The 24,702-nt window shown below is 38.6% G+C and overlaps 1 protein-coding gene across 3 annotated transcripts in view; it reads left to right on the top strand.

Moving 5' to 3' along the window:
• LOC148677960 (serine/threonine-protein phosphatase 2A 55 kDa regulatory subunit B gamma isoform) overlaps positions 1 to 24,702 on the top strand; it is a 164,519-nt gene that overhangs the window by 45,572 nt on the left and 94,245 nt on the right. Inside the window, exon 1 of one of the 3 annotated variants that reach the window (XM_088629066.1) lies at positions 22,995 to 23,729. The exons of 1 other annotated variant lie outside the window; for it this stretch is intronic. Coding sequence is in view for 1 of the 2 variants with exons in the window: in XM_088629086.1 (XP_088485212.1) it covers positions 23,660 to 23,729 (70 nt within the window). In the remaining variant the exon portion in view is untranslated. Of the gene's footprint in view, positions 1 to 22,994; positions 23,730 to 24,702 lie in introns of those variants that run through there. One more of the 3 variants, XM_088629086.1, reaches the window with a different exon arrangement.

Genomic DNA, 24,702 nt, shown 5'->3' with positions numbered 1-24,702 from the left:
CAAGTAAACATGTAGACAGTTTGAATGTAAACAATATAGACGTGTAAACAATGACTGGAGATGTGCAATAGATAAGAATCATAAAGAGGTAGATGGTGATGGTGTAGGTGTGGTCCGAGGGGGATGGCTAAATGTGTTCGCCAGTCTCACTGCTTGTGGATAGAAGCTATTGAAGAATCTAGTGGTAAGTGTCCGTATGCTCTTATATCTCTTGCCTGAGGGCATTGGGGTGAAGAGCTCATGCCCGGGGTGGTGACTGTCCTCTGTGATGGCCAGAATTCTACCACGGCAGCGGTCCTCATAGTGCTGTTTAATCTCGGTGAGACCGCAGCCGATGATCTTCTGGGCCATATTGACCATTCTCTGCAGTGGCTTTCTTTCTCGCGAAGAGGTGTTGCCATACCACACGGTGATCCCGTTGGTGAGGACGCTCTCGATGGTGCAGCGGTAGAAGTTCACCAACACATGTATTGGCATCCCCCATCGCTTGAGGCACCTCAAGAAATAAAGGCGCTGCTGAGCCTTCTTCATGATAGAGTCAGTGTTTACAGTCCAGGTTAGATCTTTAGAGATGTGAATTCCCAAAAACCTAAAGCTGGTGACTGTTTCCACTTCCGTTCCATCAATACTGAGTGGGCTGTGAGTGTATGGCCTGTGTCTCCAAAAGTCCACTATTAGCTCTTTCGTTTTCTTTATGTTCAAGTCCAGGTTATTGCTATGACACCACCTAAGCAGCTGTACAACTTCATCCCTGTAAGTAGACTCGTCATCATCACTGATCAGTCCTATTATAGTGGTGTCATCTGCAAACTTAATGATGCGGTTGTTGCTGTGTCTTGCTGTGCAGTCGTGAGTAAATAGGGAGTACAACCTTGGACTCAGACAGCAGCCTTGTGGGGTTCCAGTGCTCAGGGTGAGTGGTGTTGATGTTTTATTGCCTATCCGCACCACCTGTGGTCTCTCGATAAGAAAGTCCAGCAGCCAGTTGCAGACAGAGTTGCACAGACCTAATCCCCTGAGCTTTGTCACCAGTTGACTGGGTATGATAGAATTGAATGCTGAACTGTAGTCCACAAACAGCATTCTCACATACGAGTTCTTAGTGTCCAGGTGTTCCAAGGCTGTATGCAGAGCCAGGGAGACAGCATCATCCACTGATCTGTTGTTCTGGTAGGCGAACTGCAAGGGGTCCAGGGACTCTGTGATGGAGGAGTTGATGTGTGACAACACCAGCTTCTCCAGGCATTTCATCACCACAGGTGAGAAAAGCTTGTAACTATATGGATGTGTTAAAAAAAAGCTGTTTAAAAATACCACTATTATGGTGTTATAACAGGGATCTTATCTCCTCAAAAATAAAAGTAATTCAACATAAAACAGACACCTTGTAAAAAGCTTGCATGATGCATATGGGGGATCAAAATAAACTAATTTTCATTTATAGATATTGTATGTGGATTTTCTTTAAAATGTTTTATTATTTTTTGATTAAGAGGTTATTCATGACTGACTGTGTTACACTACCGTGACTCCTGCGTGAGCGTTAAATCGCCTCATTAGTGAGTGACTTTATACGGCTTAACATTCAACAGGTTTAATTGAACTCATGACTAATGCGCAGTGAAAACCAAGAAAGAATATTGAAAGAAACTAACATGTTGATTATGTGAGTAACGCCTCTGTACCATTGGTATGTTGAAGGAACACCTTGAGTAGGTTTGGCAGAGCTGATGCCAAGCCCTCTGTAGTAATGATTCAAGGTCCTGCGTAGCTAGTAGCCTAACAATCTGTGATTGTTCTTAGCTGGAGTGTCTAGCCACTGCAAAACTCCACTTGTGATCAATAGTAAAGTGACTGCAAGGTGCTATATTAATCAAGTCCTGCGACCTCGCCTGCCACCGTCCTTGTGCAGCTCATGTAATGACCTTCTTGCATGGGGCGAATGTGACAGGTGTGCTGTGGATGTTCTGCTCTTCAGGCTTGACAAATATGTGTTACCAAGGAGAAAGATAGAGGAATGGACAGCAGTCTATGTAAGGAGTAGCATGATGGTGCAGTGGCTAGCACTGCTGCCTTTCAGCACTCGCGCAATGGGTTCAAATCAGGACTGGGAGTGCTGTCAATTTATAGTTTGTATGTTTTCCTCCAGCTGCTTCAGTTTCCTCCCACAGTCCAAAAACACACTGGTAGGTTAATTGACTTCTGGAAAAATGTGCCCTGGTGTTAATGTGTGCGTGTCTGCCCTGTGATGGACAGGTGTCCCGTCCAGGGAGTGTCCCGCCTTGTGCCCACTGCTCGCTGGGATAGGCCCTGGCTCCCTATCAGTTCTGAATTGGATGAAGCGGTTAGAAAATGGATGAATGGTTCTGTAAAAGGAATGGGGGCAGAATCCTACAAGACAGCTTTTGCAACCTGGTGCAAAGCTTGTGTCGCAGATGTACAGCTTGTATTGGTTCCAGTGATAACCTCACACGCTGCTAGCCTCTGACTTTCACAGTAGACCCCCTATTGATCAGCCCTGTTAATCAGCATAATGAATTTACATATGTCATGTCTGCTCAATAAAATGTCAGTGCACCTGCTACAAAAGGGATTGTCATTTCCCTAATACATGTTTTGAAGGTTCTTTTGATGTTCAGTATATCATGGTGGAACTACAGGATAAACTAACAAATACTATGCGGGCTCAGCTCTATGAGCTGTCATATGGGAGAGTTTGAGAACCGTTGAGCCATACAGTACGTTATTGTCAACAGTTAAATCTTTTTACCACAGGCAAGGAACTAGCTGTAGAGCCTCCTCTTATCTTTTCTTTGCAATTTACCTTTGTGGTAATGTGAATACCTAGTGTGCTACTAGATACCAACATTAATCTTGTCACCTCTGTTTTTTCTGTGAAGTTCAAAATCAAATTATAAACAGAGCAAAGAGAATGAGGGGTTGCTCATTCTATCAGTCTGATACCTTGTGTTTGTATACTTTTATAGTGCAAAGTACAATTAGCCAGAAAACTAAAGACATATTTTCTTGGTGATAGGTGATAGTTCCTTCATATTTTGCTTTACAGTTCCACATCTTTTACTTTGCACTCTGGTGCTTACCTTGAATCAGGCCCTGCTAACAATTATTGCAAAAATTGCATGACTTTAAATGTTTAAAAATACATGTTGTGACTGTACACATTTAACTTAAGAGTTTGCGTACTATTTTTACTTGTTTTTAATGAGTAAAAGGGTTTAGATGTTATGGTTTTCTCCATTTAAAGTTCTTATGTTAGACGACGGTTATTGTTAGGTCATTGTGTAAGATTCTTGGGTTAAAAAAGGGACTACACAGAGCACTGTCATTTCTTAAATCTAGTTGAATGCTTTATTTACTGGTATAGCACAAAGAGCTTATGGTTTGAGTATGTATTTGTAGTATTTCTAATGTTACACCAAATTATTCTGTTTTTGAAGAAATGTTCAGCTTCTTAATTCTTACAATAAAGAAAATATAATTTATTTTGCACATGCCACAGTTGCCCTAAATTCTGTATATACTATTATTCTTTTCTAGGAGTGTTACATGAGACATTGGAGCTATTTCTTGTTCTCGTGGGTGATGAGCACGAATTACCTCTTTGCACAATGACAAAATATCATGCAGTTCAGCAGTAACCCTTGCACCCTGCAGAGACGATCACAAGCCATGCTCAGTGTTAGATAGACGCTTTCCCCCTTTTCTTCTTTCTGAATTTGAAAGCTAATTTAACCACACATGCTACAGCTATTAATTCACAAAAGCTAGAGTGGTGGATAATAATGGGAACCTCTGTCAGAAAACAGTACAAACCCTTTGAGTAGGAGTCAATTATATTTGTACCCGAATTCCAGCATGTTCTCCTGATTTATGTGGTTGCTAGGCAACACACAAGCACTGTAGGTTGGTGATAATAGTAAAAAAAACTGTAAAACTTTAAGTCATAAAGATAAAAGAAACATCAAAATGTTCCAATTTCATTTCGAAGGGTTTATAATTCTTTTGCCCCGCTGATTCTGACCTTTCCTTAGTAAGGTGGTGGACAAAGATAAATGTGCATCTACAGTTGCACCCCTGGTCTTTACACGGACTGCATGAAGCTTGATATCCATTTCATAGATTCAGATACTGAGACACAAACTACAAGAGATGCCATTGCTTCTAATTTTCAGTTTTAAATGCATCTCAGCATCTTTATTCATTAGGGGGAGGGAGAACACACATGTGCACTCATTTGAATTGTCACTTAAGTATCAGTTTCTCAGTAACTAAGATACAGTTGTGCTTTTGAATGGAAATATCTTACAGATTCTTGAAGCTACTTCGTTGCTCAAGTGAAATGGCAGTTTCTCTTTTTGGAATTTTATGGAATATATTGCCTTTTAATTTTTTGTTTAAAAAATAAAATGGATAATGAATGAGAACACGTATAGATGCCAGCATGTACTGTATGCCAGAAAATGCTTATAGGCAGCTAAATGCAGCATTTTAATGTTCAATGTTTTGAAATAATCCCGTGTTTGGTGATGTATCATACTGTAGAGGTTTTCTCTTAAATTGTGACTTTTATATTTCACTCCTGGCAGAATTGTATTCAGGCAGCAATGGTTTTTGAATTGGTAAGAAATTGGCTGTAGTAATAAGTGAATTAGACCCAGGATCTTTTCATGGATTGAATCAGCTTAGAGGATATGAACTGCTGTCCCAAAATTACTGAGCCTTTGTGTTCCCACTTATTGAACACCTGTGACTGGTTAATTTTTCTCATAATGTTGCTTTTCCAGTTCCTTTTAATTAATCTGTACTCATTTAACACATGCAGCTGGGTCTATCAGTTGTTTCTTTGTGCATGTTATTTAATATTGAGTACAGTACAATGAAAGCTCCTGTCTTCAACAGCAAGGAGTTTTTCTTCTTTATTTTGATCCCTGTTTAGTTTTCAAACATCAATCAGGGAGTGAAAATGTTTATTGCATGTTCGTATCAGTGGATTTAGGGAGGCACCACGTGGAATAATATATGACATGAGTGCATGTTATAAATGGCCATAAGATTTTCTGCAGCAAACTTATTGGGTGATTAATTTGAAATTGATTTTAGCTTACAAGTAAAATAATTACTTCCCTAAGGCCGTCTCACACATGTATATATGGATTGATTTAGTAGAAATAAATATGAATTTGCATACTGCTAAACAGAAATGTCTAACACTAAAAGCACTGCGGAGAGGTGCTAAATTGTTTGTATTAATCCTTGAATGAGATAAATTAGTTAAGAACTGTGCTGGAGTGTGAACCTGTGACTTTGGGACTAGAGTCTACACCTCTGAGCTGATCGAAAGCTCCTTGGCAGATTGGAGAGAAGAGAAACTCTAATTAACTTTATATGCTGTTATTAGTGGCTGCTAGGTAAACAAATCTAGTGAAGTGAAGTGGCTAGTCTTAATTACAGAGATATGTGCCCTGTCTCTTAATGAAAATGAAGTGATGTAGTTGATGCATTGTTACAGAGTGAAAACAGCTGCACCACAAAAAAAAATAATCTTTCCAGGCAGAAATCAGTGCTAATCAGTTACTCACCTGTTAAATAAATAGTGTCCGAGGACATGGAAAATCAGAGGAACTCTTACTCAGTGATTAACAGGAAGTTCTTCTCACCTGCTTCAAATGTCTGCCTTAAAAAAGGTGATGAGAAAGATGTCCTTCAAGAGGAGTTACAAACAAAAGGAGTCCGTTGGGCCCATCTAGCGTGTTTGGTAGTTAATAGAATGTCGATCGAAGGAACTCATTCAGCTGCTCCTTCGTGAATGCCAGGGTATCGGCATGATGTTGATTTGACTGACTGAAGCTAATTGATGCACAGAAATAACATTGCTGGGAAAATATAGGGACCCTTTTCAACAATGTCAGTGGCAACAGAGCCACTTACATTGCTGAATGAGGATATGCTTGGTAAATTCTATCATTCCAGGCCTTTACTTACTAAATCCAAATAAACCAAACTAATTTATGACCTTGATTTCTTTCTCTCAACACAGAGTATATGGTCAATTCTAAATCAACAAATTCCTTGCATAGAGACTTGCTTTCTGTTTTGGGGTCTTTGTACATTTCTCTCTCGCGGCAACAGGCAGAGCTTGGAATGTGCTGTACAGGATGTAAATGTTTTCACTTACAGATATGTTTGATGGTGCTCAGATTCGATGATCTCCCAGGAAGACCTCTTAGGAATTGTTGTAGTGGTGAATTAACTCTCAGGATTGGGGTCACAGGCTTTGCAGTTATTACTTAATGTGAATGTGTACAACCCAGTGGTATGAGTTGAACGTAATGTTCAAATGCATGCATGGAATTACCCAAAATATTACCCAATATGTTTTGAGGGAACCAAAGACCATTGCACAACCCCCACTGCAAGTGGTTCTTTTTGAACTTCATGCTCTCTTCACTTGTGAATCTTATGAATCATTTTGCAAACAGCTGTGACTCTTCAGTTAAGCAATGACATGTCCACTGGTCTGTGACTCAAGAAGAGTAGTCTTGAGCTGTGCAGCATTTTACCTAAGAGTTTCATATTACCATAGAACCACATACTGTACCAGTCATCTGCTTTGAAAGCAGACTTTGGATCTTTACTCAAAATGGTTAAGAACAGATAAGTTCTTAAATTTTTGTGTGGTGTTCAAGTATGAGGCTTTAGTTCTCCGTAAATTCACAGATCACATATCAACTCTGAATATATTGTTGTCTTTATCACGGAAATTGACAATCCTTGTATTTCACATGCTGAATGACTTTTGGTAAATATACTGCATGATCATTTTTTCACTAAAATGTGGCTTAATTTGACAATCTATGAAATTCTGTGCTGTATAACATGGGACAATGAATAAAATTGGAAACATTTGGCACAAACAACTCTTTTGTGGCATGCACCTGGTTGTGGATTGATTGTTTATAGTGATTGATTTAGAGTCATGTTAAAAAGAAAGTACACCCTCTTTAAATTTTAAATTTTACATATCAGGCCATAAATAACAATTGTCTGGTGCTCACCAACTTCTGTAATTAAACAAATCTACCCTCAGATAACAGACAACACATAACAGATTTCACTATGTCATTATTTATTCAAGAAAAAGTAAGCCACAATGCAGAAACCATGTGGGAAGAACCATGAACTCCTCTTTATATCAAAGTATTCTAGAGACAAATGTGAGGCCATCTGTCTGACAGCTAAAGCTTGGCCGAAATTGGGTCATGCACCAGGACAGTGATCCCAAGTACACCAGCAAATCTACAACTGAATGGCTGAAAGAGAAAAGAATCAAGTTGTTGGAATGGCCAAGTCAAAGTCCAGACCTCAACCCCATTGAAATGCTGTGGCGGGACCTTAAGAGAACTGTGCCTAAACGAATGCCCTCAAACGTCAATGAACTGAAGCAATGTTGTAAAGAAGAGTGGGCCAAAATTTCTCCAAGATGATGTGAGAGACTGATAAACTCATACAGAAAATGATTACTTCAAGTTATTGCTGCTAAAGTGGGTTCTACAAGCTACTGAATCATGGGATGTACTTTGTTTTTCACACATGGTATGTTGAGTTATTTTTTATTAAATACATAATGACATAGTGGAATCGGTAATGTGTTGTCTGTTATCTGAGGGTAGATTTACCTAATTGTTAGACCTGGTAGGGACCAGATGATTTTTTTGTTATGTCCTGATGTATAAAACCATAGATTCAGCCATAATTCAGAGGACAATAGGAGTTTCTAGGTCTGGAGAGTGGGGTAGGAGATTAAGCTGCGAGTAGAGGCTTAAGCACAAGGCTTGTCCACAAGTGCACTGCTGTAAAAGAACAGTCAATCTTGGACCAACATTCTCCTTTGTTCTGCTTGATAAATATCCATTCTCCATTGTTCATCACTGACATAATATCACTGTCTATACAGTAAATATTGATGGAATATAGACATCAGGACTCCTTTTGAATTCACTAAAATGGTTGCCATGATGCCTGAAGGCTGTTTGAGAAACAGGTGGTGGAGACTTCATGTGCCTCCGCTACACAGACGCTTGTTTGATCTCTGAGTCCCACTGGTGAATTGGTGTCTCATCACATGTAGCCAGATGGGCATGAAAGTTGGCTGGATCCTTATGGAGGATTTCCAGGCTTTTTTTTTAAATCCATCTGTTGGTGTCGATCTTGAGCCCAAAGGTTTGGGGACAGTTGTCTAGCAGAGACCTTGGCTCTAAATGTTCATGGAATATTTTTTGGAGCACTTTTATGGCATGCTCCTGCCTTTGCTGCCACAAGAACATAAAGGTTACAAACAAGAGGTGGCTGTTCAGCCTATCCACCTGATAGATGAAAGGATTTCATCCAGACCCTTTTTATAAAGAAACGGGGGTATCGGTTTGAGAAAAATTTTGGAGGAGGCGTGCACTTCAGCTCTGTTGTCCATGTTGCTGCCCGGCCATCTATCCAAACCTGATGGATTTCAATAGATTTTTCCATCATCCTTAACTGAAAATGTAATGACAGTCAGCCTTATGTATTATCTGAAGTACTGAAGAGGATTTTTTTGGGGGGTGGGGGGGGCAGGGAATCTTTTTTTTCATATGGGCAGGAAAATGATCCATATGAACCAATATAGTGTGCCAGATTTAAATACCTTATTATATGTGTATTTACCGGCCTGCACTTGTCAGAGAATTTAGTTTTTTTTTATTTCGGCCATTTTTGTTTTCTTCCATACTGTTCAATATGAAAATTGAGAGGGAAATGCATACCCCGTGCTCCAGATGTCTTGTGCATTTATTCTAGCCTGCAGTGAATAAATCTGGTGCAGTTCCAGTGCCTTAAAGGTAGATTGATTTTGACAGCTTCTGTTATTGAAGAAATCTTTTAATTAATGCGTGGTGCTTGTGTCCAGCTGTCCTTTTCCTGTTCTACCTTGTTCTTATGTTGGCCTTAGTAAGCCCCTGGCAATATGCCTAACTATATTCTTGAAAATATTTTTTTGTTACATGTTAGGAATCGCAAATGTAACACAAATATTGGCTTAAAAAAAAGGGATCAAAGAGATAGTTGCAAGTATAACCTCTCTGTCCTTCATGTTCATATATCACATGCTGAGCCTTTTTCTAGGTCCATCTGCAATATATATGACTCTTGGGAGAAAATGTAAAAGATCTTCCTGAGAATTTTGTAGGAGTCATATTTATTTTGATTAGAATTGGATAATCAGCTGAATTTTTAAACTTACTTACGGTTTGCTCACTATGTATTGATATGTCCTAGAATAGTAACTGGGAAAGCCTGGATAACATAACCCTTAGACAGGTTAAGAATAATAAATTGCTAGCTGCCTCCTCCCCCATTGGTGGGTAGTTCTTGCTTGCCGCTCACTGTATTCCTCTAAGTCCTTGGTCTGCCTATTCCACCTAGGGGACATGGTAGCTTTGCAGCCAACAAGTGCTGACATTACAAATGGGATTGTCATCCAGTAACCCACTTTTCCTGTGGTCTTTGTCATCGGATCAAATAAAATAGCAAGCAGCTATATCGCCCTGCAATAAGCTCAGCAGGTGTGAGCCTGGCCAGTACCTGGATGGGAGACCTCCTGAGACAAACTAAGGTTGCTGCTGGAAGAGGTGTTATTGGGGCCAGTAGGGAGCGCTCACCTCGCTGTCTTTGTGGGTCCTAATGCCCCAGTATAGTGACGGGGACACTATACTGTAAACAGGCACCGTCCTTCCGATGAGACATAAAACCGAGGTCCTGACTCTCTGTGGTCATTAAGAAAAGAGTAGGGGTGTAACCACAGCGTTCTGGCCAAATTTACCCCTGGCTGCCATCGCATCATCCAGGTGGGACTACACATTGGTGGTGGAGAGGAGTCCCTATTACCAATGAAGCACTTTGAGTGGAGTGTCCAGAAAGCTGCTATATGTAAATGTAAGAAATTAATAATAGTTAATTATTAATAATACTACTACTACTAATAATATATGTGTAGGAAAAATAAATGGTTAAATCTAATTTATTCTCTGAGGAAAGATACATAATATTTCATGAGATCAAATTGGATTTGTTGATCATTTGGGCCTGTGTTTTTTTTAATGATGTTGTACCACTTGTTAAAAAAGTTAAAATATAATCATTGACATGAACCAGCAATAAAACAAAGTGATCAATTGCCAAAAAGCAACAAAACTCAAATATATGCTGACACAGAAGGTAATTCTACCATCATGATTTCTGATATCTCTCTCTGAACCAGGACTAATGTGTATGAGTCAGCTCACTGGAGAAAAAAGCATACAGTAATATCTCTGTTCAAACTTTCATTTATTCTGGGTAAACAAAGTTAAAAAGATAGACACCTGCAGTTTACCAAACTCAAAACAACATACAGAATAATAATTTTGTGTGTAAAAGCGAATTATCTAGCTTTGCCACTATAACGGATCCTCATCATAGATATTACTCCTGGTTTCAGAAGTTTTACCATTGAGAAAAGCAAGAGCTTTGCAACAGATACAGGAAAGGAATACCTTCAAGTATTGCCACTTCACCAAAACAAGCTTAAGCACAAAAATAAGATTTGTCACTGCAGTTCCTCTGATTAGTTTGTGAAGGTTGTCATCCTTTGGAAAGCAAATGTTTGAATTCTTAAAAAAATATACAGTGCAAGTCCTGCACGTGTGGCTTCTGATAAATTTCATTCAATATTTGTAATACTGTACATCTGTGCCTTGTAGAAAAACGTACCTTGAGTATCTTTAAGAAAAAAGCAATTCCCTATTGAATGTAAAAACTCTGGAGCTAACAATGAAGAATGTATAATGTGACACTTCCTTGCCTTATTTTTTTTAATTATGCCATTAAAGTGAAAAACTAGGGAAAGACGGTTTGGTTAGAAGATAGAATACATAAACGTTCTCCGTCGCATAATAATATTTAAATGTTGTGTGTAAGGAGTAGTATATGTCAGGGGGAGATTTGTGATTTGTATCAAATGAGCATTATCTCAGCTATAGACAGTGACAGCAAGAAGAGCCTGGGGGAAATAATGAAGTGCTGACAAGAAAGGGTCGCTCTCCGATTAAGCTGACATGAATTTACCATCACCTGTCCTTTCTTACACTTTTATTGTATCTGTTTAACCCTCATTAGGATCCGGGGAAGAAATGAACATCTCCATACAGTTGCGCTGTTTGAAGTGCAGTCATATTCAGAAGCTGAAAAATGAATGTTAACTTTGTCAAAGTAAGACCAATGATTTTCCAATATAGCTTACAGTTTATGTATTGTTGGCTGTTCCCCGAATCCAACTTTATATAGATGAGTTGGTTGCATTTTAATTAGCTGTGAGCCACTTTCTGGTTTCACTCGCCTAATTATGAACCACGATTATTAACCACAAAGACATTGCGCGCTTTTTTTAAAAATTTGACGTTCAAGGTCAGCGGCTTCCTGAGTGCCAGTAATAAGGTGATAATGAAAGGACTGAAACATAAATTTATCATGCCTGTATTAACAATTCTGCCACTCTGACAAAATTGGATCTACACTTTCCGAAGGAAGTGTACTCTCTGCCTGCCAGTCCTATCCCTGCCTGACCTTGTGCGGAAAGCAGCTCTTCATTGCCAGTTGATCAATTAGCAGAGCACAGGCCTAAGAAAAATGCATGTAGGTGGAGTTGCAGAAGATTCACTTCAGTTTGAACTCAAGTACAACCTCAGCTCTTAACTTACTCCCTTGTAACCTCTCACTGTAAAGAAGCCAATTACATGGTTTTGACCTTCTTGATTGACATGCTAATTGCCATAATCGGGTGCATTTATTGACAAACTATGGATCTTCTAACATATTTTATGATGTGAGTCTCTAAAGTTTTGAGCAAACCTTGTTCTTCATATGTCAAGTTTTTCAAGATTATAACTGATGACTAACACTGCTGTTTTATGATGACAGATTTTGTAACACTTATGTTGATTCACATTGAATACTTTAAGATTCTGTGATGACTGTGAATATTGATAGGGTGTACTCACAGTATGTCATATGGTCATTTAAGAGCATATGTACTGTAGGGCTGCAAGCTACCTTCTGTAGTTTAGAATCTAAAATGTTGTCCTGCTGCCTCTTGAATTTGGGCCTTTCCTAGCTTTGAAGCTATCCTTGTGTAAAGAAATGTATCCTATTCTCAGTACTAAATGAAATCCCTCGTAGTTTTCAATTTTAACCTTGTGTCCTAATTTCACAATTTAATTTGAAAATAGTCCCCAGGGCTGATGCTATCTGTAACCTTTAGAATTTTACATTCTAGTTACGCCTCGATTGTCCACATACAACAATCCTGTGAGACCAAGATACATTCATTTTGCTTTTTGTGGTAAAAACTTAACATTTTAAATGAGATCTTAATAATGTAGAGGGAGCAAATTCACTCCCTTGAATTAAATTTCACACTTTTGCTATAAACCCAAGCATTATTTGCTTTTTGATTACTTTTCTTTATTGTTTGTATTCTTCACAGTCCTCACTGGATCCCCTTCATTTTAAGTTTCTTGTAGCTCTTTCCCCCCTTTTCACACAGTGTGTACAGTGTACGTTCCTACAAAGTGTCTCAATCACTTTTCACTTACCAGTGTTAAATTTCAATTATCAAATGTCTGCCAAATCCATGATTTGCCCTTCTTTTTAGTATGTTGCTGCAGTTCTGGTGTGCCACTCCCCCGTTTTACTGTCTTCTGCATATTTGTCTGGTTTGCTTGCTGTACCAGTATCTCACATCAGGAGGAACAGTTCATCCCTGCAGTACACCCCTTTTGATGCAGTTTCCTCCTCATTGACCATCCTTCAACTCCTGCTTTCATTCAGGTCTATGACTAAAGTGCCAACTTTTTGTATTCACAAATTACTTCACTAAATGTTAATGGTGGGACGGAGCACTAGTTAGCATTGCTATCTCATAGCACTGGGGCCTTGGATTCAATTCCTGAGGTGCTATCTACATGGAGTTTGTATGTTCTCCCCTTGTTTACTTGGGTTTCCTCCAGCTGCTCCCCTTTCCTCTCCTAATCCAAAAACATAATGGTACTGTAGGTTAAATAGCTTCTGGTGCAAATCGGCCCTGGTGTGAGTGTGCGTGTGCCTGTGTGTGCCCTGCGATGGACTGGTGTCTCATTCAGGGGGTGTCCTGCCTTGCACCCATTGCTAGCAGGGATAGGTTTTTGCTTTCCTGCAACCCTGTATTGGATAAAATGTTTAGAAAATGGATGGATACATGTGCATTTGAGCTTTTCATGTTCGACCTCTGTTCACATGTAGGAAAACATGTGTAGTGTGTAGCTGTGCCTCAAATTAACATAAAAACATTATTAAAAAACCTTTTTAGTAACCAGCATAATTAGCACACTGTTGAGTAAATATTGAAGTCCAGAATTACTTTAGGCTTTAGAATAATTGGCATAATTACTGTAAGTACAGAAAAATTCGTAGCTTGTCATAGAGTGAGTGAACAGGAAGCATATGGGCTCACAATTCTAAGCCCACTAAAGTGTTTAGCAGCCTCTGCCAATTCAAGGTCAGTGTGTTCCACATTGTTACCAATGGTAATTAATTGTAAAAGCCCACAGGTTTGCACAAGAGTTGTTTCCCCTGGCTTGTCCTCTAACAATACAACTTACTGTACTGTATGTCAAAATCTTTTTTCAAATCTAACTGAACTTCAAAACTGATTTTGATCAATGCTTTGTGCTGTATACTGTATGCTATCGTGTTTATATACTTACATTTCCTATCTTAGTATATAGATAAAGAAAAAACCTCAATGTACGATGTTTAATTTTTGCTGTTCAGTTGTTAAATTTAAGATGAAGAGATTTGATTGAATGAATGTTTGATTTTATGGTACCTATTGTATTATTTGTCATTACAACCTTTATAGTTAACATTAATATGTGTGTGCACATTATCTTGATTATTTTTATCCTGATATCATAACCTATCTGGTATTGTGTGTAAGCATTCTGTTATTCATTCCTTATTTTACTGTTTTTGAGAACAGTTCAAACAATGCTGAAAAATGGCAAGAGGGAATCATAGTTTTAAAGAGATGATCCATATCGGCTTTTCCATGTGAAAAAGATTTGCCCGTGAAGTGCATATCTTGTGCTCCTTCTTTATCGGAGCAACTCTAGCAAGAGCATTGCATTAACATGGCACTATGTAGTAGTACAGTATCTTCCCCTTTAGCTGTGCATTGACAAAGGATATCGAGTAGCAGCTGCTTAGAATTTAGATATTCGGTCTTCAGAAGAGAACCATAAAATCGTATGTGGACACGTACTGTATGTGGCGTATGGTATAATATCATATACCTTTAACATAAGAATGTTTTCCGACAGGGTTTGACCAGTGTATCTTATTGATTTCTAGAAGTCTGTTGAAAGAAGTCAGTGTGTGGGCTTTGGTCGCATACTGTTTGTAGCTTATTGAGCAGATGCTGATAACTGTTTCAGCAAAGACGAATCTCTAAAACTATTATGTATCTCCGTTGCTTATTTGCCTCAGACCTCCATTATTATTTTTTATTGTTTATAGCAGAGAATATAGAAATATTCTCTGCTAGAAACGTTTTCTGTGCATGGAAAAACCACATGTTCAGGAATTCTTTGCCACACAGCACAGGGGTCTATTATTTGGCCCTGTGCTTCCCTTACTTCTCCTTCTTCTGTAGGGTGCTGGAAAAAAAGTGGATCTTCCAGCCCAAAACAGAAACCCAAGCAGGACTGACTAGGGTCCATTTTCATTTGGCATGAGATAAAGTAATATCGCATTACAAAAGGAAATCCTCACAAGTAGTCTGATTACGTTTTCTGTACCAAGCTCTACATTCGGGCAGGATATTTTATTTGTAAATTAAAAGATACCATGAACAAAAATATTTTTCAAATACTTCTGGTGTTTTTTTTAAATTTTGCAAGCACCTGCTTGACACACTTTTTCACCTGTTTATTATTTTTTGTCCGTAATTGATAATATTGTATGTTTGGTGTTTTGGATCCATCATTTCTTTATCATTATACCCCCCAGTTCTTTAAAATATTGTATATTAGCTCTGTTGAGCTATTCAATTAGACAAAATAACAACACCAGTTAAAGATTCCATTAGCACTGAAAGAAATGACTTTTTCTTGAATAGAACTCATTTATTCATCCATTCTTTTTATCACTAGCTACCTCAAAGTCACATACAATATAGGATCATAAAACAGTGTGGCCATTGAGAAAAAACACATTTATGGAGCAAACCTTTACATACTTTACCTGGAATAAAGCAGTTATTAATTTGGACTGGGATATTTTATTTGGCAATTGTGTATCCACAAACCTTCTCTTTCCCAAAATGTATTGCGCTTCTGAATCACTGGAGCATTCTGTTCACACGAGTGATACGATCAAAATATAGACACCATCTGCAAACAAGTAATTGAGTTGGCAAACCTAATATGTAGTGTGTTTCTGTGGAGGCTACAAAAATAATGAAAGAAAATGGGGGTAAAGATACAGCTTCAGTTGTCCAGAGAAGAAAATATCTCATTACATGTACTTCACTACTGAACCAGCGCAACAACGAGGAGCGGAGAAAGAAGAAAATAAAGTCAAGAAAAGGCATTTTCTGACAGAAGTGATATTTTGATGAGTTGAGTGATCAGTTTTAGGTGGTTAGTGCAGGAGGGTGAAGACGCTTTTAAAATCATGAAACGTGTCAAGAAGTAATTTAAAAAAAAACAAGTAAGGAAAATGTGATGACAAAATACAAAGCAATTGGCAAACTGAGATGAAGCACACCTTAACGTAACAGACCTAACAGCTATAGAAACACTGGCCCTACAGCAGGAGGATTGGGGATCCCTGGAGTGGTGGTTGAAAAAGTAATCTGAAGAAATGCATAAAAATCACTCTAATCCATTGATGAAGTGGACAGCTGTGCCATATTTACAATATGTCTCTCCACACTTGTCCTCTCATACAAAACTCACCTAACCTATGGTCCCTCCAATCCACTCTAAAGCTGTACTTCATTGATATTAACAGCTCCTTTATTACTGCATTGATCCGTCTAATTATATTGTAAATAATTAAGGAGTGCAATGGAGTGGATAGGAGGGGCAGCAAGTTGAGTAGCCCTGCTTTGTTCCATGCTGTAATGCCAGAGGTCATCAGATGCCGAATACTTGAAGTACTACAGTGTGTACTAAGTACTGGCCAAGGACTGAAGCAGACTCAGACCTTCATGTTGTAGTATGTTATTTTCGGGGATATTCAAGCTTTTAAAATGTATGTTCAAAATGAAATTGCAAAGTCTAATATGAGGCAAAACCGATGTTCTTAATTTAACAATATACCTAAAAAAATCTGTTATTCACAATGCTATTGGACACAAACCCTGTTCCCAGAATGTCCCTCAACTTTAATTCTTGTTGTCCCTTTGAGACAACCGATTTGAGACACACAAAAAGGACAAGAGGACACATGATTTCACTGGTCCCCTTTTACTGGAAAATTTCTAAGTAGAACAAATGTAAGGCTGGTGGGTTTTGAGAAAACATAGTTCTTTTAAAAAGGCGGTAACTAAAGTTTCTTAACATGTAGATAAGCAGACAATGTGCATTTTATTTCTAAATTCATTTTCTTTATTTTTCAATAACCTTTTTTTGTCACGTGAATACTTTCAGAGTATAGCACTTATTGTTTCACTATATACAGTAGGCCTTCGTAGTGATGGGTTTTTACCATTTTACTAGAAATTGTTCAGATTCTCTAGAGGCAGTCTAATGACTACGTAAGCACCACTCCATAGAAACGTAACCTCCTTGGCAGTATCAGTGTGGAACCCTTTCATGTGATATAAGCCTCAGGCTCCCTGCACGTCTTAAGTAGAATCAATAATCTTGCAGTAACATTTCATTAGTTGAGAAGCCCCACAGCAGATGGCTTCTAAACTGTTCATAAATTCGATTCTGGACAGTAAAGCTATGCTTTTTAATAACATCCACTTGTACGAATTGAAAGAAAATATACTCGTTTGAAGGGAACCTTTTTTACCTGTACAGTTCAGATTTTCACAATGAGATGTCAATGATGCAGACACAACAAAGAGAAATTAAGTGTTGTTTCTGAGGGGGGTCTTGTACCCTTTAAAAAAACTGATGTCAGACATTCGAGTACCATATAGAAATATTCCATTTTCCACAATATTAATTGTTTCTTGGGTGCTTGTGGAAATGTATTGCTGTCCTGGCATTTTGTAAGGCTTCAAAGCTTTGTAAAATATTATAATGTGTAATGCAAATAACCAAAAAAAAATCAATATTCTGGTTTCTTAATAATATGACTAATATACTGTACATACTGTAGAATGACTTAAGAAAATTGTTAGTACTTTAGGTACTTAAAGGCTCAATAATTATGGGCAATTTTCTTCCTAAGGATAGAATCACACTAAGAAATTAATAAAGTATCTGAAGAAACAGTTTTTGTCTACATCACTAAACATGAAAGTTTTAAACCTTTGTAGAACTACACTTACACTGGTAGAACTCTTTACTCTATATTCCTGAAGGTAAGTTCCTTCCAGACTTAAGATCAGTGAAAAAACTACTTCATTTACCCTGTTTTGAGAGAGCTCAATTCTACGGTTGCTGTTGGAAATGGATACCGTAAGGAGAGGATTTCTGTGTTAATAGACAAAAGCTCAGTGGAAGCTATAGGAAAAAGGCATTTGGAAAAACATAGCATTTAAATGAACTTGGATGTTGTCGCTAGGCATCATGCAAAATGTAGATCTTTAGGCTTCAAAGCCTATAGTGATTTTAAGGATTATAGTTTTCACTGCCTGTTTTTGAATATGTTGTAGTAGTGTAGATAATGGTACTTCTGAATAAGCCACAGCTAATGCCTAATGGCCACTGGTCATTTTTACCATCGTACTCTGAACATTCAAACTGTTTGTTTAAATAGTGTAACCATTTAAACATATCAGTAACACTGTATATCTTCATTCATGATTAAAACAATGCATGCATTTATTCATATTACAATGACAGTCTAATGTGTGTTTGTTTTAGTGTTTTTTTTGGCAGTAGCCATTATGATGCACTTTACATAAATATGTAAAGTGCAGGTCAGTATTTGTTTGCTTATCCCTTTGTGGCCTATGACCCATTGAGCTCACCCAATTATCACTTGATATGCTTTGAGTTTTCATCTCTTCCTGGTGAGCTCTGACTTCAGTGTTTTCTTCAGCTTTTCAAATGCGCGTTCAGTTGGATTTCAATGTGTCGCATGCAAATTTTTTTCCAGGACATCAAATCCCTGTATTGGAATCAAGAGTCAATTATGTGAGTCTTGTTTAGGTGTTTACTAAGACGTCAACAGCATGTCTCAGAGGGAGTCATTTATTAGTTGTTATTATTAGCATAGAAAAGGCAGGAGTATTTTGGATACAAGACGATGATTTCATGAATCTTAAAAGCAAGGCTCAATGGTATCTTACCGTTGGTGCAACCCTTAGAGCAGTCGCTCAAGATGGAGAATATTCAAGGATGAGAATATCTTATGTAGTGCCTATCCTCAAGGAGGTGCCAAAACTGAACCAAGTCAAGGCAGTCATAATGGTGTACAGTACAGTGTCCTTTGTTACATGAAAGGTTATAGAAACAATTATCAAAACTAAGCTAGATTCTCACCTATTTGAAATACTCCTGGGTCACTGTACTTCATACGTTATTATATTTTTACACTGTTTGATAATTTCATGTATTTTTCAATGCCCTGCCTTGTGTCTGTTGCTTGCCCTAAGGCATGACCCTGAATTGGAAGAAATAGTTAGAATATAGATGGATGGAATTTTGGTGCTATTGGATGGATGTTACATAAGCCGAGATAAACCTAGATTACTACCTTCTTGAAATGATGTAGAAGCATATGTTACATGGAATCTGAAGTTTCAGCTTATTTAAGTTTGTGGCTTAAAAGAGAGAGCATAAAAAAAGATAAACATTCAAAATGCTGATTGCTGGGAAGATGCCAGCACATCTAATCAAGCTTCTGTAATGTAACATTAATGGTAATGGTGCTCATGGATAATGATGAAAGCAGTTACAGCGCCAATGTACGTAAAACTTTAGAAAGAATTATACAACCTATATGAATTTGGGAGTGGAAGAGGAAAATCCTTGATATCAGTGCGTGGCATCCTGCAAGCCACATCTTCAGCAACATCTAGAAACAAGATGGGCAACATTCCAAGTTGAAGCCTCTGAATTATTTCTGCAAGGGAAGTCTGCTTTTGTGATTGCCCACTACTAATGCACTTGAAGCCTCTTATCATGCCAGCCTTCAAACTGTAAAAGCAGATGAACTGCACACATGGGTAGAGAACATATTTTTGCCATAGCTAAAGACTCTGTGTCAGTTATATATGGCAGTACTACCACAAAACAGCTAGATATGGTGCTTTACAATACTATTACCCACAGAATTAATAATGTGGTGGAAAATGTCCAAAGCACTCTGGTGGAACATTAGAAAATGAGTATTTCACACTTCAATTAGATGAAGCTACAAATGTCGGTGCCCTGGTCAAAGTGCTTGTATATATTAGATATGAATACGAATGAACAGTACATGCCTTTTTGTTCTGTTGGCTGCTCCCTATGAGGACAGCAGCAGAGCACCTCACAGTTAATGATTAGGTTAATTGAGGCTCACAGTATTGACTGGCAATGCTGTGCTAGAGTTTGTATGGACAGTGCCAGACTTAGGTCAGGACAACACAGCAGTGTGGTAGTTCGTATACACAAAGTTGTTCCCAAATTAAAAAGGACTCGCTGGTGCACCCATCGAGCGGCCTTGGCAGGCTGTGTTAGACTGTGCAGTGAAAGTGGTGTGTCTCTTTAAAGCAAGGCCTGTGAATTTGCTAATTCTAAGCCTCTTCAGTGAAATGGGTAGTAGCAGTACACGGCTCCTGCTGCACTTGGAAGCAAAGGGGCTCACACCGTTATTTAAATTGCCTTTGGAAGTTCAGGTGTTTCTGCAAGAGCATCAGATCTCAATTTCAAAATGCTTTGTGCTTTGAGATTCCTGTCTGGCTATCACAACTGGCAAAGGTGAAGAATTTAGGGCTACTGGGACCCTGTTTGAGTATTAGATGTGGGTGTCAAGATTAATGCCATAGTGGGGGAAAAAGGAGCAATTGTTTGAAATAAAAATGCAGACAGGCACCGTTTCTGCTTTCTCTACCGTGTTACCTTCCAGGTTGTTACTGTAAATGAGACGTTGATCTCACTTGACTTATCTGGGTTAATAAAGGTTTATTTATGCTAAAACATTTATAAATCTGAAGGTCTATTCACCAGCAACCTTCCCGCCACATTGCTTAACTAAAGGAGTCGACAATGGCTTTGTTTAGAAATGCCAGAAAAAATCATTTAAACTCAGTAATGTGCTTACATTGCATGTCTAATGCAGCTTCTGCTACTGAATTGTTTTATTAATTTCTTTGAAGTCTGGTTCATAACTTGTGCAGGCTTTGTTAGTCTTGAGAGGAGATAGTTTTGAATGGAGGTTACCTGTTCACACACACAGGGGCCAAGCATCATTTACAGACTAAAACCAACATTGCACATTGTGTTACATGTAAACGAAAGTTCCAAGTTCATATAATCCGTCCAGTCAGTCCATTTGTGCAGGTTTGCCTGTTCTGCGTATTGACAAGCAAAGCTTTCCAAGCTTGAATTAAGGAAGGGAACTTTTCATCCCGTTTCCAGCTTCTTGGCATCTGCAACTACTAGCTCTAAATCTCTAGAGGAAATGTCCAGAATGACGTTCAAGCCCAATGCTTCCACTGGGTCTACATGGGAGGTGAATCATGACCTTGAACAATGAGCTGTCTGTACAAGCCTACATAATGTGACTTGAATGACAGTAGATCAGGTGTAAGACCCACTAGCTTTGTAAACTAGGCTTGTTGCAGGGATACTGTACTAAGCAAGAATCTTGACATAGTCGCAGTGTCTCAAAGTGAATGAGTCTGCCAGTATAGAAGTCTTCTGAAGTACACTTTCAATTTGTATTCAAATACAAAAGCTGCTTGGTGCAGACAGGATGATGTTTCCTTGACTTTGAAGTTTATCAGTCAGTGGGGCTGAAATGACCTAAATGTACACAAAATAACCTGAGAAGTCAATCATAGTCTGAGTTCAGGAGGCACCTTTTGTTTCTTGAACTGTTTAATGCAAACGCCAAAGCAAGCTAAAACATCACCTCAGGACCGTCAGCTTTCATTGCTGTTCATCAAAAGTCCTGGATACTCACAACCCTTCTACTGTTTGTCAATATCAATATAATCAGCTATTTATATCATGAACATTCTGTAGGTAAAGACCATATCTGCTACAAGTTTTTGTCTTCATGGGAGAATTTGCCAAATAGCTCTTTGGCTATGCTAAGCATACATATCTTCACCTATTCACCATCTGTAAAAGGCTAAAAGGTGACCACACCAGTACTTTGACCCACTTTTGTAAAAAAAAAATATTTACAATGAGAGCAGGCTATTTGCCACAGCTAGTTCAGTTATTTTTTTCTGAGAAATCTTTTTTTTTTTTTTAAACGCTAAAGTTAATTTTTTTGTTTGCAGTCCCTTCGGACTGAAAAGAATGCTAACTCATCGTTTTATTTAATTTTGCCATTTTAAATAGCTTTACACTCGGCCCGATTCAAGATTGGAGGGTGATATTGAAAAATAAATACAACTGTTTATACACATCTAAAGATTTCAGATGACAAATTGCCTAAAAAAGTACTTGTCCCAGTGAAACACAGATTTAGGAATACAATCAATAATAATACCAGAAGATGGGTGGATATAAAATAACATCACTATTTCTATTATTTGTTAGTCTATGTTTTACGTAACTTTAAATGTTTGGGAATTTGTGATAACTCTGTTACTTATGAGAGCTATATCTAGTTTGTAGAACAGTCACATATAGGTCACAATCCATAGGATACTGATCTTGTTTTACTACATTATCAGAATAGCTTCTTTGAGTTCATTAATGGAAACACTAATCCTTAGAAATTCTTTCGTTGCAATTAACATCTGTTTTACTGAAAACCTACTGCCACATTCCTTATTACTGCACTATTTCATAATGGCACATGCATGGATCCCTTCGAAATCTCTTGGAGCTGTAATTTTAACATTTGTTTGTATCATAAAAGGCCTTAATAAGATGTTTATTAATTGTTTTTTTGTGCTTTTGGTTTGAAGCCTAGTTGAATCCTCGGGTATATCTCTGTAGAGAGTTAGGCTGAATTATTTCCAACACCATTAAGGGATTACTGTTAGTCACATTTTCTGGACTCTTTGAAATGGTGAAAACTAGTCCATTACTCTTCTTCGCACGGTGACACTAGACTCTATGAGGCTGGATACTCCTTCATTTAGGAGACTCAGATTAATGTGCATCATCTTCCTGGCAGTTGTTTACAAACCAGTGCTACAGACGTTCTCTTTTAGTATTCTTATCCACTGGAAAGGAGGTATATTTCTTATCTGCCTATATTTCTATATTGTAATCATAAAGGATTTGAGCCATATAAACATGTCACTTTTAGCAGCTGGTATCAGTTGGGAGCTACTGCTGCAGCCTTACAGTAATTAAAGGCAGAATCTTTGAAACATTTGTTGTTTTGCTGCAGTAGGAGAAGTAACGTGATGTATCTCAAAGCAGAGCTGCACAGAGAGTTTTCCCCTCTGCTTCTCCTGCCTCCCAGAGTGCAGCTTTAATCACCTGCAGTCTCTGGAAATGCAGATCATGGCTAGCTGCTCATAGGCTAAGCTGGGAGGAGCCTACTCTGATGCAGCACAGGCCTATGACAGCAGTAGCAGTGGCAGGCAGCAGCAGCAGTACTCACACTCGCTTCTCTCTCTCGCTCTTTCTCCTCTCACGCGCGCGCATGCACACACACGCACACCGTTTCACACTGCACCAGCAAGCCTGCAAGCAAACAAGCAGCCACACTCATTACCCTCTCCTTCCAGCACAAATCCTTTGAGATCCTGCTGCAGCAAGCACGAGGAGCCAGCTCTGCATGGGGGCTTGTTTAAGGAGTACCTGACTAAAAGGACTGGCGTGTTTCTTCAAACCACAGGAGTGCTGCTGCAGCTCTATAGAGTTGGGGGGGGGTGAAGCCACAGAAGGGACCATCTCCTGTTTTCTTCTTCTATTTTTTTCTTGCCAGTTTGCTGTACCAGCTAAGCTTTTTATGCCTTCTGTGTGAGTGGGTGTGAGGGGTGCAGGGGTTGTGTGTGTGTGTGTGTACGTGTGTTGTCCCCCTATTTTTCTCTTCCTCTCCTTCAAACATCTCAGCTGCACCACAAGTCTGTGCCGCATCTCGTCTTTTGGCTCTCATTATGCTATCCTCTGAACCCCTGGCAGTTCTCCGCCTCTGCTAGGCAGTGGCAGCATGGATGGTGCTCTTGTGAGGAAGCCTACGGATTCGATTAGTCCACTGCGGATGGGCATGCTGAGTAATCCTGCTGTAAATGGGCGAGGACATTGACACCCGAAAAATCAACCACAGCTTTCTCCGAGACCACAACTATGTGACTGAAGGTAGTGTTGCATGTGTTTTCTAATGCTCGCTTAAATGAGAAGCTGCTTGCTAGCTGAGGTTATTATATACTAATGTATGCGTTTAGGTTATTTTAAACTTTGAAATCAGATGTTTCCTATAAGGATTTTTTTCCTTGTTCTTAGCAATGGGTAGCAGCCGTATTCTAGTTTATTCTGCACATTACTTAGAAACCTGACCTGCATCTCCCTAACGTCTAATTAGCTGTACAGATAAGAGGTCTTCACCAGCAGTAAATATCTGACGAACTTTTCAGAGGAACAGAGAATCCATCCTTTTTGCCTGTAGTGACATTGCTGATCCAGTGCACCAGAAGAATAAACGATTTGTATAAAGGTGTGCGAATTCATCAGGTGGACTCCTTGTTGGAGATGATTATTCATTTATTTTTAGCTCAGCTGCTCCTCTAATTAGAATGATCGAAAATCACAGATGCACTTGATGAAGGGTGTATCTCAGTTGATTACTAATAATGAAAACCAGAGAAAAATGATTTGTTTAATCACCTACAAATAATATTTATGGAAAGCATAAAATCTCTCTGACAGTGCAAGATTCTCTGTTGCTGTGGCCTCCACTATTTTCTACTGTAGGGTACAATTATAATTTTAAATGGACATTCTTAGATCCTGTAGGTGCTGAATGCTGTGTGAATGATTTATAACAGAATGAGTTGTGCTATCAGTGGCAATTCAGCTAGCATATTTCACTGTATTTACTCATGGGGATCTCTTTTGGCACACAGGTGTATTGCTTAGTTTTTATATTTTTATCATGCGTACCATTTTTGTAGTTAGTCGTGACGTGTAGGATTAGCAACCCCAAGGCTGTGTTTTTAGTTGGTTTTATGACTTATGTCACCCTTAGAATAAGAGTGTATTATTATCTGTTTGATTCTGTAAGCTGTTAGATGATGAAGGTTGAACGCTGGCAGGAAAATGTATGTACTGTAGA

The sequence above is a fragment of the Lepisosteus platostomus genome, chromosome 1 (genome assembly GCF_059453375.1).
Source record: "Lepisosteus platostomus isolate fLepPlt1 chromosome 1, fLepPlt1.hap1, whole genome shotgun sequence".
Taxonomy (NCBI): Eukaryota; Metazoa; Chordata; class Actinopteri; order Semionotiformes; family Lepisosteidae; genus Lepisosteus; species Lepisosteus platostomus.
Note: the sequence above shows the minus strand (reverse complement) of the source record. Positions and strands in the feature narration are given on the sequence as shown.